The sequence below is a fragment of the Condylostylus longicornis genome, unplaced genomic scaffold, assembly GCF_029603195.1.
Source record: "Condylostylus longicornis isolate FDR11 unplaced genomic scaffold, ASM2960319v2 ptg000084l, whole genome shotgun sequence".
Classification (NCBI taxonomy): Eukaryota; Metazoa; Arthropoda; class Insecta; order Diptera; family Dolichopodidae; genus Condylostylus; species Condylostylus longicornis.
In genome coordinates, this window is record NW_026578052.1 from 5811328 (window position 1) to 5828394 (window position 17067).

Consider the following 17067-nt stretch of genomic DNA (forward strand, 5'->3'; position numbering starts at 1 on the left):
TCAAACGGAACGGTGATGGTTAACGGTAAATAATTTTTTACAACCAATATGAAAGTTATGAACTCATCACTAAAATTTCTTATTCGATTTTCGAAGTTGAAGAACCAAACAATGTTGTACAATATTTTTACTGATCCTATTGTAAACTGGAGTGGGCGGCCGCTGTGATCCTCTGGAATAGATTCAATTCGATCGGCTATGTTCTGCCATCAAATTTTTTGAAATCCATTAATAAGTTAGTATACCTACAATAAATGCACATTCGGTTTTTAGAACAAATTTTTCCTTTATTTTTAATATTTAATACGAAGCTTCGTGGCAAGTGTGAAATTCATATTTTCAAAAAAATCCCGTATTCGAATTAAAAAACTAATTTCTTTTTTGTTTTGAAAATTTCACAAAATGTCAATCAGTTATCAATCATTAATAAACAGCAAGATGCGTAATTTTCAATGCGAATTACCTAACAATTTTAATATGTCGCAACGGCAATGCGGCACTTTTGACAATCGCGGAAATTTAATCATAGCATCAAAGTAGAATACTAAACGGCGTTTGTGTTAATTTTATGTTGTATAATTATTATATTAATTACTCTATTCGCATAACTTCCTTTTAAATGACACAATAAGCAAATTAAAATTTTTAACCTAACCATACTTTTTCATGAGTCAATTTTTTTGTCTTTGGTAAATGTTTGATACTTAAACTGTTCCAATCAAATATAAGACAAAAAACAGATACCTTAAGGTGGTTTTTGATCCGCTTTGTACATAATACTCGTGTTGTATAAAAAAAATAGTTTTAATTACTCCTTTTTTCATATGTAAAAAAAATTTTACTCTAAGATTGTTTTACATACATACTTACATTTTCGCATGAAGATTTACATGATCCAAAAACTAGTTCACAACAAGTTGAAAAATCTAGAATGGGAAAAAAATTAAGTTGAATAATAAATAAAATTAATTGATTAGATATGTATAAAAAAAAGTTAAAAAATTATAAAATTTTAAAATTCATTGAAAAAAAAATTTAAATTAGAAATCGTATAGATATTAATGTCAATTAACCAAGCAAGCCAAAGAAAAAACACTTCGTTTCCAGTTTAATACGCTTATGATTTATTTACAAATGTCAACAAGTTTCGATATCATTTATTTAAAAAAAATAAATATTTTTTTTTTGAAATTTTCATTTTAAAGTGGTCATAATAAGCTGATTTGAATAATCTGACACCTTAAACAAAAAAATATATATATTTTTAATTACCTATGTATGGTAATACAAATGGAACACTGAAACTTTTTAGTGTTGAATGCCAGTACACTGTATATGCATTTTGCAAAGAAATGTAAGCTTGGGTATTAAACATATCACATTATTATTGCCACTTAATTCAAATTGAACAAATTTAAATGAATAATAAATAATTCATTTCTCATTTACAATATATGTAGATACTAATAATATTAAGTTCCCTTTTAGAGATCACCAATTTGCTTAAAATGATAAAATAAGCATAGTAATAACACAATTCAAAAATATTCTTTCACGATATTTTATTTCTTTGATGTTTTCTTGCTTTCAAATCAAAATAAACAGTATCAAGGTAATGAATTATAACGTATACCATCCCGTTTACATGGCAGCTTGAAGCCGGCTTCACTCAAGTAAAAATTTCGCTCACTTGACTTGTTACGTAATAGCTTAACGCCTTTTTTGGACTTTAAAGTTGACAACGAAAAAATACAGAGTGCAATTAATTATCTTAGAATTTTTCAAAAACCAAACCAAAGCGGACAACGGATACGGCGAACGATTGCCGTTGTTAACAGTAAACAACAGCGAAAGAGGAAAAACTGATGATCAGTATTTCGCATACAAACACATACATGAAAAAAGATAATGTTCAAAAAATTGTCAGCGATAAAATAAGGCCATTGTGCCGATGTCGGTTAAATTCGCGAAAACAGAGTTTCGTTTACTTCTTTCGGCCAATCCCATTTGAATGCAACGTTTATTCTATATGAACTTTGACATTTCGCGGCTCTTGCTCAGTCTTTAACTTTATTTAGTTTAGCCTTATTGTAGTAGGTTTATTACGGTTTAAGAGACACTGTATATTTCTGTAAAATACATATCAATTGGTAATTATAAAATTAATGGTGATTCTCTTGTAATTTTGATATCGATACGACAGATAAGTTATGTAATATAAATTTTAAAGAATAATTCAGAAAAAAAAAAAGTTTTGATTTTATAAATTACAATGTATGTAGGTAGAAAAAAATATTTTTAACACCTGTCAATATATTTTACAGACAATATGAACGACCGCAAAACATAATCTTGTTTGAATTCTGTTACTTGAATAGATCGAAAACAGCTTAAACAGTATAAAGCTGAATTCTAGACAAGACGATCTTTATAATTTTAGCATAGGTTACGATTAGCTATTCGGTAACCCAAAAACTTTTCGTTGTAACAAGTTTAAGTAACGTTATGTTTTCTGATTCAGCAGATTTAGTTAGTGAAACTAATACTATCCTTAAGAAGGATATTTTCAATTGAAAAGCAAAATGCGCCAATATTTTAAAAATAAATTTGTACTCGTAAAGTATTTCCGTTCCCGAATTAATTACACATAAAAATCATCTATGTATGTATGTAAGTAGCTATGCACTGTTACTGCATATTATTTTTCAAGATTTATTAATTACGTCCTTTAGCATAATTCATAAATAAATATTCTCTGATATCAATTTTATTTTATATACATATTTCATATAATGTTGTCACCCATATATGTAAGTATGTATTTCTAATTAAGCTCCACTTCATTATCGTTTTATTTTCAAGATACTAAAATCAAATGCCAAATAATTTATTTAAACAAAAATAAAATTTACATCAATTCTATGTTCAGAAAATTTTGAAATTGTTTAAATAAAGTATATATTGAGAAAATTTTTAAAGTAAAAATAGAAAAGGGGCTGCTGACTTCAAAGAAAAACATTTTTTATGATAAAATTTTTAATTACGAACACTTGGCGAGATGATCAATCAAAACAAGTACATACTTCATTTGCGTTGCCATAATATTCCTGTTCTTATTATGTTTTTTATATTTCATTGTCATTGTTACCATATATACGAAACATTGACATATAAGTATGTTGGGTGCGCATCAAAAAGAATTATTCGACATGGTTTATATATTGTAAAAACAACTGAATACAACAATTTAGTCAGGCACAGATGCATTCAAACGCTTGATAAAAATTTACTTTGACATTTTTTTTCTGATTGTCTTGTTTTTTTTTTATGTTTATTCAATGAAAAGGAAAAATGTGATTAACATGTGATTTTTGAGGATTTTGTTTTACATTTCTGTCAATATTAGGGAAATAAAATTAATTTAATCTAAAACTGTATATTGTAGTTCAGGTATTGATGTGTTTTGATTTTTTATTGGTAATTATATTAGTCTTAATATAAAAAATTTTTGTGTAAAACCCTATTAACAGACGTTTAATTAGCAAACTATTTTGATACTCTAACTACACGAGCTCTTAAATTATTTTATTTTATTTACAGGCTTAAGTTTTATGCAGAAAAGATTTATTTTTCAAATTATTTTGATCATCTGTCAAATTAGTTTTTACTGGAGCCCATATCCGTTTGTAATTTAACTATATACATAATCAGGATGCAATGATGTCCTGCAAAATATTAGATTTTGGTTGATACAATTTGCATTTTGGTTGAGATTGATTTAACATTTTTCGCTTATATTTATATCTGAAAGTACAAAAATAATCTTAACCAATCGGGAAAATTGGAACATTACGTTATTGCTCTGGTTTTCTTTCAAACGACGAGAGCAGCTACAGCTATTTTCGACGAAGTGTTCAAGTGAAATTTTGTCAAAGATGCTTAAATTTTTACATTTGGTTCATTGTGATTATACGATGTTTAATCAAGTTTTTCCTATATACATATACATAATGTTATACTATTTTGTATGTTATATTTTCTGTGATACGATTTTAATAATGAATTTATTTGGGGATTTCTTTTGAATATCTGTAGAGTGAAAAAATATTCCAGCTACATTTAAGGGTAATAAATCAAATAATATTATATTAGCTTATAATCTATAATATCCTTCAACATTTTATTTTTTGATGTATTTGAACCTGTTTTTAGATTCAGAGAAAATAAATAAAATTTTTCTTTAAATTTTTTTTTGTCATTTTCCTCTTTGAAATTTATTCGACATAATATTATCTAGGGGGTTTAATTATGAAGAAGAATCTTCATATATATTATATCTCTAAAAAATATAAGAAATGAATAAGTAATTATAAGAACAGAAAATATTTTAAAATAGATAGTAGAATTAATTAAATGCTCCGTTTTAATATTTCAAAGTTTAATCAAATTAAGTATTGTAACATACCCAAAAACAGTGGTTGGAAATCAAAAATTTGTTACTCGTATTGTAATTAAAATTGATGGTTTGATATTAAACATTAATTTAGGCAAAAATGTTTGTAATCGAACTTGGAAGTTATGCACATTAGTTTTGCAATTACAGCTTGATTATGAAATCATTGCGCGCACGTCTAAGCAACTTAACTATTGCCTCAATTTGAATCGATTGCGTTAACTAAAAATTGCAATCAGTTTGTAGAAAATTGCAATTAAGTGTTTCCACACTTAATTGTATTTCGGTCAAACAGTTGCAAAACTGAAAATTGCATCAAACTTTAGAAATTCTTCGCCATATTTTATATGTGCTTCGTATTAAATCGGCTTTTGTGTATTTTGTATGAAAGTGATTAAAATCTATTTTCTATAACAAAATGTACAAATCCTTTAATTACTTAATTTGTCGTCATTGACGTTCTACCGTCAACCAAATTGTCGCAATATATTTATATTCACATTCGTGTCGTCGTATACAACATGTGAATTTCTTTCAATTAATATATTTTTGTATTTTTTCATAAATTTAATTTAATTCGCAAGTAATCACAAAAAAAAAAAGAAAAAAACGAAAATGAATTTAATTACTTTGATCTTTGAACATTACGATTGAATATAAAAATTCTTCATGTCAAATATTTTTCGTATCATGAGTCTAGAATACACAATAAACCAAATGTAAATTCATCTTCTGCTTTTTTCCAAATATATGCATTTGCAGAGAAAGATTAATGCATGTTAAAATATAATTATTATTTATAACCTTAACAGAATTGTTGTGTATCGCGCTACTACATATTTATGTTACGAGAAGTATATATACATAGTAGGAATACCAACAATTTGCATGCATATCTATTCAAACATTAAATTTGTGTTTATAATATGATTAGTTGTCTACTTTTAAAATCTTATAAAAATTTATATGAGTTATAAAGTTCAGGAAAATAAGAGAAGTAAAAAAAATTAATTTTATAAATTGACAAGACAAAATGAATTATTACAATATGTGCAATAGTGTAATTTAACACACAAACATTCATAAAATCGGTTGAAACTAAAATATATAACTTACATTATGTGTTCATATCTAACATTTGTGATACTTATATGATATATATGCAGAAGATTTGGGATCAGAATTAAAAATATTATGATTCGTTCATGTGATTTGTAAAGAGTAAAAAACGACTTTGCTGAATCGCAGCAAGTATGTCTCAATTCTTAAGTTTTTAGCATTATTTCCTTACCGATTTATTTTGTGAAATCATGTGACAATTTAATAATTTTTAAAGTAATTGCAATTTTTTAAGTTTTGCTGTGAATTATAATATGACTTGGAGTCTCTTAACAGTATAAAATACAATAAAGAAATATGCCAAATTTAGTGGTTGAACGATAAAAGTTTGACATCTGTGCATACCGGAAACTGCAGTGATATAATATATTACGCAAACCGGCGTCTTTCTAACAAATAAATATTTTATAAACCAAATATATGAGGGAATAACGTCAAAATCTCAAATCCCCATCAATCCGGAAAATTACTCACCGTATACAGTCACTTGCGCTACATAACATGATTTGGAATAAATCCAAAATGTAATTATTAACTGTATGCGTATAGATAATGTACCTACATTATATTTTTTATACAAAAATATACTTATGAATATGATCCTATTTCATGCTTCCTTGGTTAACATTAAAAAGACAAAAAAAAAAATAAAATGAGGAACATGAAGAACAGAATAATCAAAAAATGTAATATGTACTCACATTGTAAATGTACCTATGTACCTACATACAAACATTAAAACTATATGTTCATTTAGAATTCTATTTTATGTTTATACATAATAGGCGCGCAAATATATTGTTGTATGTGGCAGTATACAACTATTTAGCTGATATGTAAAAATGCGCGACCGGTTTACTTGTCATGTAAAGTGAAGTACATTAGTCAAATATGTCATAAACTTTGACTAATTGTAAAGTAGAATTTAAGAGGCAATGTAATCCAATATTTGTATGAATAGATATACAAAATAAGTGTTTTTACATATTTATAAGAACATATTGGATAAAATAAGTCTGAATATTGTTTTAATATACAAAGAATGCAAAAAATCTAAGATATAAATTCACGTACGTGGAAAGATGTTTGAAAATATCGAGAATAAATTAGAAGAGCATGGGAAAAATTTTTTATGAATGAAGGATGCTGTATAGAATTATTAATTATAAACTAAGGAGTTTAAAAATAACACGACTATCAAAAGTACCATTAGATATTTTAATCTGGATCAGATTATTCTTGAACATATCAGGTTTGTATTTGATTTTATAAGTTTACCTAGGTGTTGTTTTAATGTTTTAAATTTAAATAACTTTACATATTTTTATAAAATCTAAAATTAATCACAACACTTTAAAATATTTTTTCATATTATTTTATAAAATTCATATTATAAAAGAAAATTTATACAAAATTAATTGGAATGTGAAAAAAAAGTTTCTGAATTTGATTTAGAGTTGCGCCTCTATGTGTAATTTCTTTGCACTGTTTTCATAGATATGGTGCCATAAGGGGTGTGTTAGATAGAATAAATGTAATTAATTGACATTTTAGTGAATAATTTAATTTTCTTGTAATTTAATGGTGGATAGCATTACTTCAAATACAATTCCATATTTATTGCGCGATTTCAATAACAACTAATAATGGAGTTTGCTTTTATATGAAATCGAAACGTATTAAAACTTAAGCAGTCTCCTTGCACCGAACTCTTTTTAGGAGACTTAATGTTCCGCATGACCTAATGAAACAAAAACTGGATTGCTACATAATTATTTTCTATACAACTTTGGAAGATGATTACAAATAAATTAATTCGCAAAGTATGCATTAATCAACCTTATAACTTCATTATCTGATTTCCTTTTTGAGTGTTACGTATAGCAACAATTGCAATTGTTTTACTATTTTATGCGTCTATAATATTTTATTTATTTATCAGAATTTATGTATCCTTTCTTTAAAGAAAGATTACTCAAAAGTTAATTAAAAACAAGTTCAGTGAGAAAGAATTAATATATGAAATATTAGATTTTTTGCCTAATGATAGACTGTTTAAAGTGCGATTGCAATGCGAAAGGTATTTGAATCAAAATATTAATAATTAATAGAATTGAAATAACGTTCACATAAATTATTCCAGTTTTCGGGAAATATTCCGGAAAAAATTTGTCCTGAGTAAACCTGGTATGTACATATAACCTAATTAGTATTGTAAAGCCACAATGTTTAAAGAGATGTAAACATTCAGAAAAATTCAAAAATTGCTGTGTGCTTCATTCGTATAATGATATGCTTATGCACTATATTTGAGTTTTCTGCACCATATGTTCTTCTTCCTGTTGCATTGTATCACAAAAATTAATTTTGAAAGTTTAAAGTTTCATAACAGGTAGCAATCATTGTAAGTAGATATACTATTTTCTAGATTTTTACCGCAAACAGAACAAAAATATTAATTTTCTTTTTAATTTTAACATCAAATAAACGCGGCTAGACACTCAATCGCCCGAAAAAATATGAGGTTGTATCTTGTTTGAACAATTTTATTTCAAATTCTTTTAAATTCAAATGTTCATTTCAATTATTCATTTTTTATTTTCACATTTTTAATTCGGTTCCCGGTTTTCTTTTTTCTGTGTTTTTGATAGGATTTAAATTTATAGAGACATTTCGGTTGGCATCATTTCAGTTAATTTATGAGATTTTCTTTTAAGTATTTCTTTTGTTTAAATTTTTTTTTTGCTTTGTAAAAATAACAGAAATATTTTTATATTTTATGTAATTTCAAAAATTGCGATAAGTAATAAAAAATTCGTATTCATATGAAGTAATACAACAATAGTGTTATTTGGATAGATTAAGTCTACCGTGAGGAAGAACATAAGCTTGTAGAGCATTCGTGAAGATTATTAATATTAAAAGATTGGGCGCATAGCTTAATTGGGATAGAATATTTAGCTTATAAATTAAAAACATATTACTACGTCAATTTTACATTGTGTCTTTGTGTGCAGCGGGATATGTTTATTGATTTTAGCCTGCCTTTTGAAATTTACCTCCCAAATTTAATAAACGCACGTATTGCTAAAAATATAATTATATCAATTTTGTGATAATTCATAACAATATGATCAAATTCAGAAAATTAAAACTATCTAAATCAAAATATTCATTACAATGAATGAATCTTATAACTTTTGCCAAGATACTTAAATTTTGTTCATATTATGAGTGCTATTGTTTAAAATGTGATAATAAAAATAATATCATATTAAATGGTTTACCGTCTCTAAAACAAAAGAAAAATATTTTTTTTTATCCCTAATTTAAAAATTATTTAAAGATCATTTGGATGATCTTTAAATTCCATGATGACGGCGACAGAATTTTCTTGTACTTTTTTTCACTTTTAAAGTATTTGAAGAAAGAGAAAATATATATGTACTCGTAGGTATGTGTATTTTTTTTTGAAATGGGGGGGCTTAAGAACACAATAAAATGAATAATATAAAAAAATAAATATTTTGTTACATTTAAAAAGATACGAGGAATTGGTGATCACACGAAGAAAAAATTTAAGAAAAATAAAAAATAAATTAAAAATTATTGCATTTAAAAAGTGTTACCGTTCTAAAACACAATTTGGAAATTATATTTTCAAGTATTTATTATGAAATTATACTAATAAAGAATTCTGAATCGCATAATATATGTGATGTGATTCTTGCGAAAGAGTTCCAATTCAAAAAGTAAGCAAAGCGGAATTTATTTTTAAATTTAGCTTAAATTGGAAATTGAACTTAAGAAGAACTGTAGCTTTAAACTTGAAACAAGTCTCACATTGAATTAAAGTCTCTCTAAAATCCGGCGATACTATGTAAGCCTGAAAATGGTATATGATACTATGTAAGTCCTAGTTTGGTATTTTAAGTTCAGATTTTTTTAGTAAATTTTGAAATTTCCATTGATAATTTGGCTATTTTTCTTTTGTTTCATCAAAATCCAAAAATCTTTAGAAATGTGGTACTGTCATTTCCAAAAAAATATGCTAAAATTAAAATTGATTAAAATTTATTTAAAAACTTTAAAAAATTTCAAAATTGTTTTTTTTTATTATTTTATTTTTAATTTTATTTTTTTACTTGTTGTTATTTTTCTTAATAAATTTTTTCTTTTAAGGTTTTCTTGTACCAGTTGTGTGATTTACGCAGCATTCAATAAAATGCATTGAATAAATTAAAAAGGAAAATACGTCTTCTGTTTTAAGATAAAAATTAATGAAATTCATAACCAGTTGGCAGTTTTTACAATTAAACAATCATTGAAGGTTTAATTAATCGAAATTAGGTTTGTATTTTTGATAAAAACTAACTACTAACAATAATATTTAGGTCTCAGTTTTGAACATCGTCTGCCAAAGCTCATAAGTAATTATTAATTTTCTCAAATAAATTCGGGAAATAGGTAGGTATTTCCCTTTTTTCTAAATTTTCTTATTAGGAATTGAATCTTTGTGTCTTTAATAATGGTAAATGAACGAAATTCGTGTTTTATTAGGTATATTAAAACCGATATCCTTATTCATTTCATACGCAATTTTAAAATTACCATTGTTTTTTCATGAAAATTTTTTCATATGAAATCGAATTTATGTATATTGTAATATTAATGTAACGTTTGTTGAATTCTCTAGTATATTTTATTATAAATACTAAGAAAACCTTTTTTTTTCTTGTTTTTAATTTGAAAATATTGATTTTACGAGTTTAACTTAAAAAGAAAATTTATTCTTCCTTGTGGCTATGCAAACGCATTTTCCAAGAAAATTGTATTAAAATTTAATAACAAATATAGGTTAAAAATTTTTTTTTTAAATATTTTAAAAGTTTTTACTTTTACAATTTCAGTATTATGTGCTACATAAGCTATCTGGGCCGTACAGCGGATTTGATGTCTCTCCCCGATGAATAGTGGTTATAACTGTGCATTATCTGATTGACGAATATGCCAGTAGAATGTGGCGATCAGATAACGATCATTGCAGGGTTGCTGTGACTAGCGGTACGAGGATCAAAGTCTCTTCTTTTGTGGTCACGTTCAGCTTTGTCATAGCAAAACGGAGGATCATTGGGTTGCATTTCTTTTTGCGAGTCGAACTTGGTGAGTGTAAGTTTTGAGCCTTTTTTACTCTCTCGTTTAAAGGTTTACTACACATCAATTTCAAATTTTAAATGATTGCTTCAAAATCTTAACATGTGAAAAACGCTGATTCTAAAACTTGATTTCAATTTCGATAATTAACTTCTCATCCAGAAGTTTTTCCTTCTCTTAATAAAAATACATTTGTATAGTTATTATACATTTCTGAAAATTAAGTCTGAATATACATTTCTGAATATTAAGGTTAATATTTTTATTACTAATATATTTGCTAATTGCAGTCTTAGGTATTTGCTCCTATATATATGTATATGCCTATAAAATACTTAAATAATATTTTTGTAAACTTTCATACATTTTCTTTTGACCTAAATATTTGTACTTTTTATGTTCATTGATTGTATAAGTTAAAAAATAGGAAAATTTATGATCTGGATTATAAAAAAAATTTTTGAACCGAGAATTTTTCTCATTGAATTTTTAATGTTAAGTCATAATTTCTTTTAACTAATTATAATATTAAATATAAGTTTGGTATAACAGCACGTGTATTGTGCTTCTATATTGTGTATTTATAAGCGTTATAAACAAACTTTCATAGCCCATATGTATTATAACACTAAATATTTATTTATGTATGCTTGTATAACACTATAAATATCGAACTTTTTATTATTTTTTCAATAGAATTTTACACCAATTTATTTTCAATGAAATCTTCATACTTACGCAAATTCTATGTTTTGTTTATTTGTATTGTTTAAACAGTAAACGCCCATTGAATTTTTATCAATGAAATTCAATTGAATTTGTTTTTTATTTTTTATTTATTTTTTAAGAAAGTTACCGATAACAGTAATATTTGTGAATAATATGTGCATAAAAAATAAAAAATGGAGTTGTACTATTTGCTTATAATGAACAGGGTGTAGTTAAATTTTTCAGTAGGTTCACTTAAAATATGGGTTTTCATTCAAATGACGATATTTTTGGAAGCTGAAATCAGTTGCTGCTGAAAACAAGTTGTTTAAACAAATTTGTTGTTTAGTTTATCGTATTTTATAAAGAAATTTATAAGTTCCATAATTTAGGAGTACCAAAAATATTTTGTATTTCTTTAATTTTAATTCTTCTTTTCTGAAAACTGCTCGTAATTGTAACTTGGAATTTATTAGTATTTTCAACAATCGTTTCCAAATCCTAAGGCTTTTTTTTATCTTTAAAAAATTCAGTTTTCATATTTAAAACGTTTTAATTTAGTATAAAACGTTCTTAATTTAAACGATAATCAGAAACATTACAATGGAAAAAAATTTACCCCCCAGAATTCGATTTTAGACTTAGGAAAATAAATTTTAACCAGAATTTTTATTTATGATCCATTTAGAGTCATCTAGTGATCATTAATTGACTTAAATCACCTTAACAGTAAATTCCAAAAAAATTATTTTTGTTCTTTTTAAATACTATATTTTTTTTTATTTTTAAATGCCACATTAAAAGACAATTAGGCAAATATTTCTAAAATACCGCGTCCCAAAAAAAACGACAAAAAGAATAAGAATATAATGAAAAATACTGTCATAAATTACAAAAAAAATAAAAAAACAAAAAAGGAAATAAAGATAAGAAAAATGCGGGAAAACGCGATAGAAAAGCTCTTCTGTTGTTGTTGCTGTCTCTATTATTTATTATTGTTTTTGTTCATAGTTATTTAATCTTTGTGCGTTTGTATAATTCCTCTCTAAAGGATGACATCTTGAACCACCTCAGAAAATCAAAAAACAAAATTTTCTTTTAGGTATTTTATTTTTTTTGGAATTTTTCCTTTCATCTTTATTTTATTTTGTGTTTTTCTTTAATTCTGAATATTTTTTGTTTCTTTTTTAGTGTTAAAATTGAGAAAAAAAAACGTAATTTTCTTCTGTTAAAAATATCATAAAGCACAATCACACAAAATATTTTATTTTCCCGTTAATTTTCTTAGAGATTTTCCTTTTGAAAATGAAACACGCAAGAGAATTGAAAGGAAAAGAAAAAAATAAGACGCTTCTTTAGTAATTTTATATTTTTGATGTTTCATTTCTTCCAAGAAAAGCATTAAACCTATTCGTATAGAAATATGCGTATTATTTTTAAAATACTTTAGTAAAAGATGATATATACAGTTATGGCTTTTAAAATTTGTAAAGATGTAAGAGATTTGTACAACAGCTTATTTGAAAAATAAATTAACGTATAGAATCTTCTGAAATTTGTGAATTGATTTACATTATTTTTCAATATTGCTATACCTATATTATTTTACAAAATTTGCAATCTTTCCGATTTCCATAAACTCGGCTTCGACTGCTTATTTTCCAGTTACACCTGTCAAACTCTTACTATAATATACAAAAAAGCTCATAGAAATTCTTGAATTTAATTTCATGTAGATCGGTGAGTTTGTACTAAAAGCTCTGTTCTATACATATACGTATATAAATACATAATTTTAATCCTTTACTCAATATCACTTATGTTATACATACATACATATATATTTATGTTTAATAAGTTAAAAGTTTCCAGTTTAAAAAAAAAATTCATTTCGAAAATATTGAGAGTCTTTTATTAAAATTTATAAAATAATGTTCTTTGAAATCTTTTGAAAAATCAAAGAGAAATTAGTTCTTTTTTTTAATACTGTTAAAGTTATAATTGAGCATTAAATAAAAGAATATAGGAAAATACATACATACATACATGTACGAATGAAAGCATGTATGTAGATCTACATAATATACAAAATTTAAATCAAAAATAAACTTCAAAGGGAAATTTACCGGCACATTTGCAATATAAATTTCCTTTAAATGAAAGGTGCATCAATTATAAAGAGGAATAGAAATAACATTATTGCCTATTTTTTATTTTATAGCATTCTCGTTGCGTTTCATTTATTATTCAAATATGATATTTTTTGAATACAAAACTTTATAAGAAATATTATTGAAAATATTTTCAAATTACAATATTAAAGTCACAATATTACACTGATGTATATGTATCGAGAATGGTGCAAAAATTTGTTTTAAATTATACATAGATCGAATTCGAATTTTTAAAGTAAAGTCTATTTTAACGAATGAATTTTTTAACAGGTTGCCTGAGACGGAGGAAGCGTTGTGTTGTATAAATTTAAATTAAAGGAAATTTCGGTAGATACATGTAACATACGAGCATATGTAGTTGCCGACAGCAACATCTGCAGTTCAGGTTTTGAGATTTTTGCAGTTTGTAAGGCAATTTCAAGAAAAAAATGACCTAAATATGGCTAGGTAACTGACTGTTCACTTCATTATTGTTGGTGGATTGTGAGAAATCAAAACAAGTATGGCATGCATTTGAATGAATGATTTACTGCTGTACAATTAATTTTGATAAGAAAGTATAAGAAGGATTGGAAGGTGAAATGAAAGGAGTGGGCAGAAATAGTATACTATACGCAGAAATTCAAAAACTGAAAACGCGGTTAAATTTAAGGTCTTTGGAGAATTTCGGTTGCTACCAATTTTGAGCTCTTATAATTGCCAAAAAATGCTTGAAGAATAGCCAATCAACTTGGCTTTCATGCGGAAAAACCTACAAGCTATGGTACAACTTGTTAAGAACCTAGTTTTATTGTGATTTTTTGTATATATCAATGTCTGCGAAAGGTTTGATTTGGACTGAAGCCATATGTTTTGCACGATTTAATTACCTATTGGATGTAAGATAACTGGCATATCGTGACGGAAGGCTTATAGTCTTTGTTATATTGGAACATTGCATATTTTCTGACTTCTGGAAAAAAACGGCAGCTATATAATTTCATGAGTTTTATATATCAGGAAGTCTCTATATCTTAAGTAAGTATGTATAATTTAAAATAAATAAAAAGCAAAAGTTAAAAATTAAAATCACAAATTTAAAAATTGCCGCATTTTCACAAAATTTATTTATCGTAATCTCACTATAAAACAAATATCATCCATAAATCTATAAAACTTTTATATTACGTCATACAAGTCAAATGAATGCTTCTAAAAATATTTGAACTATAATTTTTCTAGTGAAATTCTAAAAAAAGTTTAAGTCATCAAATTATAATCATGTCTAATATTTTATAATCAAATATAGTGCTTAATTAATAATATATTACAGTCATAAATATGCCCTCTTCAAAAGAATTATAGTAAAAAGGATTTTCCCAATTTTAAAACCCTCTTGAGATTCTTCAATTGTAAATTAACTTTGATTATTTTTGTGTTTATAATACATAAATCTATTACTAGAGCAAAGTAATATTTTTTATAGCTTCCAAACGTTTTATGCGTATTGTTATAATGCTTTCCTATACCGTAACAGCTTATAGGATTAAAATAACCATGATATACTAACGTTATTAAACTTTTAAGTATTACAATGGTAAATATATTTTCACTTATATGCGCAATACTAGATTGATCTTAGAAAAGGCTTTGGATCGAACGATAAATAATATTTATAGATTAAAAATTTGTAAATATTAAAACACACGACTTAGATTGTTAATATAAAAGGATAAAAATGATAAATCTTATCAATACCTTATCATTTCAAATAGAAAAGATTTAGATTTCTTCTTCTGTAGTTTTACTAGAGTATATAAAGTGTTCAAGTTGTCGTTAGAAATTATCAGTTTACGAGTTAAACTAATTATAACAACATGTTCAAATATCTCATTTTGATTGCTTGCTTGGTTGGTGCACTTAGTGCTACCGCATTTCCACCAGGTTTAGTGCCAATGTTAGATGGACGTATTGTTGGTGGTCGTCCAGTTGATATTGCTGAATATCCACATCAAATTTCAATGCAATATTATGGATCACATAGATGTGGTGGATCAATTATTGGTGATGGAAAAACTATTTTAACTGCTGCTCATTGTGTTGAAGGTGTTTCAGCCAAAAATTTACAAGTACGTGTTGGATCATCATTCCATAATGAGGGTGGTCAATTGATTCAAGTAACTGAAATCAGAAAACACGAAAAATATAACTCATGGACTATTGATTATGATGTTGCAATTATGAAATTAGCTGAACAAGTTAAAACTGGAGCCAAAGCACAAATTATTTCATTAAATAGAGCTGCAATGAAAGGTGGAGAACTTGCAAAAATTTCAGGATGGGGTGCTACCCGTGAAGGTGGTTCAATTCCAAAACAATTACAAGCTGTTGATATTGAAATTGTTTCACAAAGTGTATGCCGTCAACAATATGGTTCATCAAGAATTACCGATAGAATGTTATGCGGTGGTGTTAATGGTGGTGGCAAAGATTCATGCCAAGGTGATTCAGGTGGCCCATTGATTGTTAATGGACAACAAGCTGGTGTTGTTTCATGGGGTTCTGGATGTGCTCGTCCAAATTATTCTGGTGTTTATGCTAACGTACAAAACTTATTACCATGGATTGAAGAAAACTCAGCTTAAATTAATTGAAATGGAATGAAAACGTGTTGAAAATTCTTTTGATTTTAATAAAAAATTGATTTGCTAAGAATTATTTTTGTTTTTTAATTATTGCTTATAAAAATAATTTCAGATTGTCTAAAAAAATGTCCAAATTAAAAAAAATTTGTATTTAAAATTTGGATTAAATATCGTGCGCATTTTTTAATATTGTGATTGTGGTTGTAAATTTAAAGTGACTTAAAAATTTATAAAAGTGCATACAATATACGTGTATTCTGAATTAAGATAGCATTTTTTCTATAGCTTTACAGTTTCCGTACTACTAAATTGAAATTTATTACCAACTCACTTATTTTCGCATTAATTTTAATTACATACTCTGAATTTATAATTAAACCAAATTAAATTAAAGACTTACTTCCTCTAATAAAACAGTTTCTAATGGTAGTTTTATAGTTATACGATTTAAGCTAAATTATAATGTTTGTTTAAGCATAGAAGAGCAATTTACTTAAAAGTTACAACAGTTTATGGCTAATTAATTTGTTCAATTTTTTACAAATGTATTAAGTTTATCCCAGTAGTCATTATGTATTTTAGCACTACTAAGACTCAATAAATTGGTTAATTAGAAAAAATTAATATTTTAATTTCTACCAAGTTTTAAAAGTTGAAGACGAGTTTTCTGGTTTTAAATGCAATTTTATTGCATAATTTATTATTATTAGTTTTAATATTTTATATTGGTAAATCAGAATAGTGCATTTCCAGTTTCATCAAGAATTTGCGACATTGTTTTACACTACAGGAAAGGTTTGAAATTATTTTTTGTATTGAAAAACAGTGAAATCTT

General features: G+C 25.9%; 2 protein-coding genes across 2 annotated transcripts in view; one reads left to right on the plus strand and one right to left on the minus strand.

The window, feature by feature from the left end:
* The window catches only part of LOC129613603 (reversion-inducing cysteine-rich protein with Kazal motifs), a gene marked incomplete at its 3' end in the record, with an annotated part of 66914 nt that overhangs the window by 33906 nt on the left and 15941 nt on the right, over window positions 1-17067 (minus strand). Inside the window, exon 3 of the mRNA XM_055527734.1 lies at window positions 871-926. Coding sequence (XP_055383709.1) covers window positions 871-926 — 56 coding nt within the window. The remainder of the gene's footprint in view (window positions 1-870; window positions 927-17067) is intronic.
* LOC129613519 (trypsin delta-like) lies at window positions 15448-16305 on the plus strand. The gene has a single exon (XM_055527626.1). It carries the CDS (start codon window positions 15465-15467, stop codon window positions 16230-16232), a length of 768 nt encoding a protein of 255 aa, XP_055383601.1. The 5' UTR covers window positions 15448-15464; the 3' UTR covers window positions 16233-16305.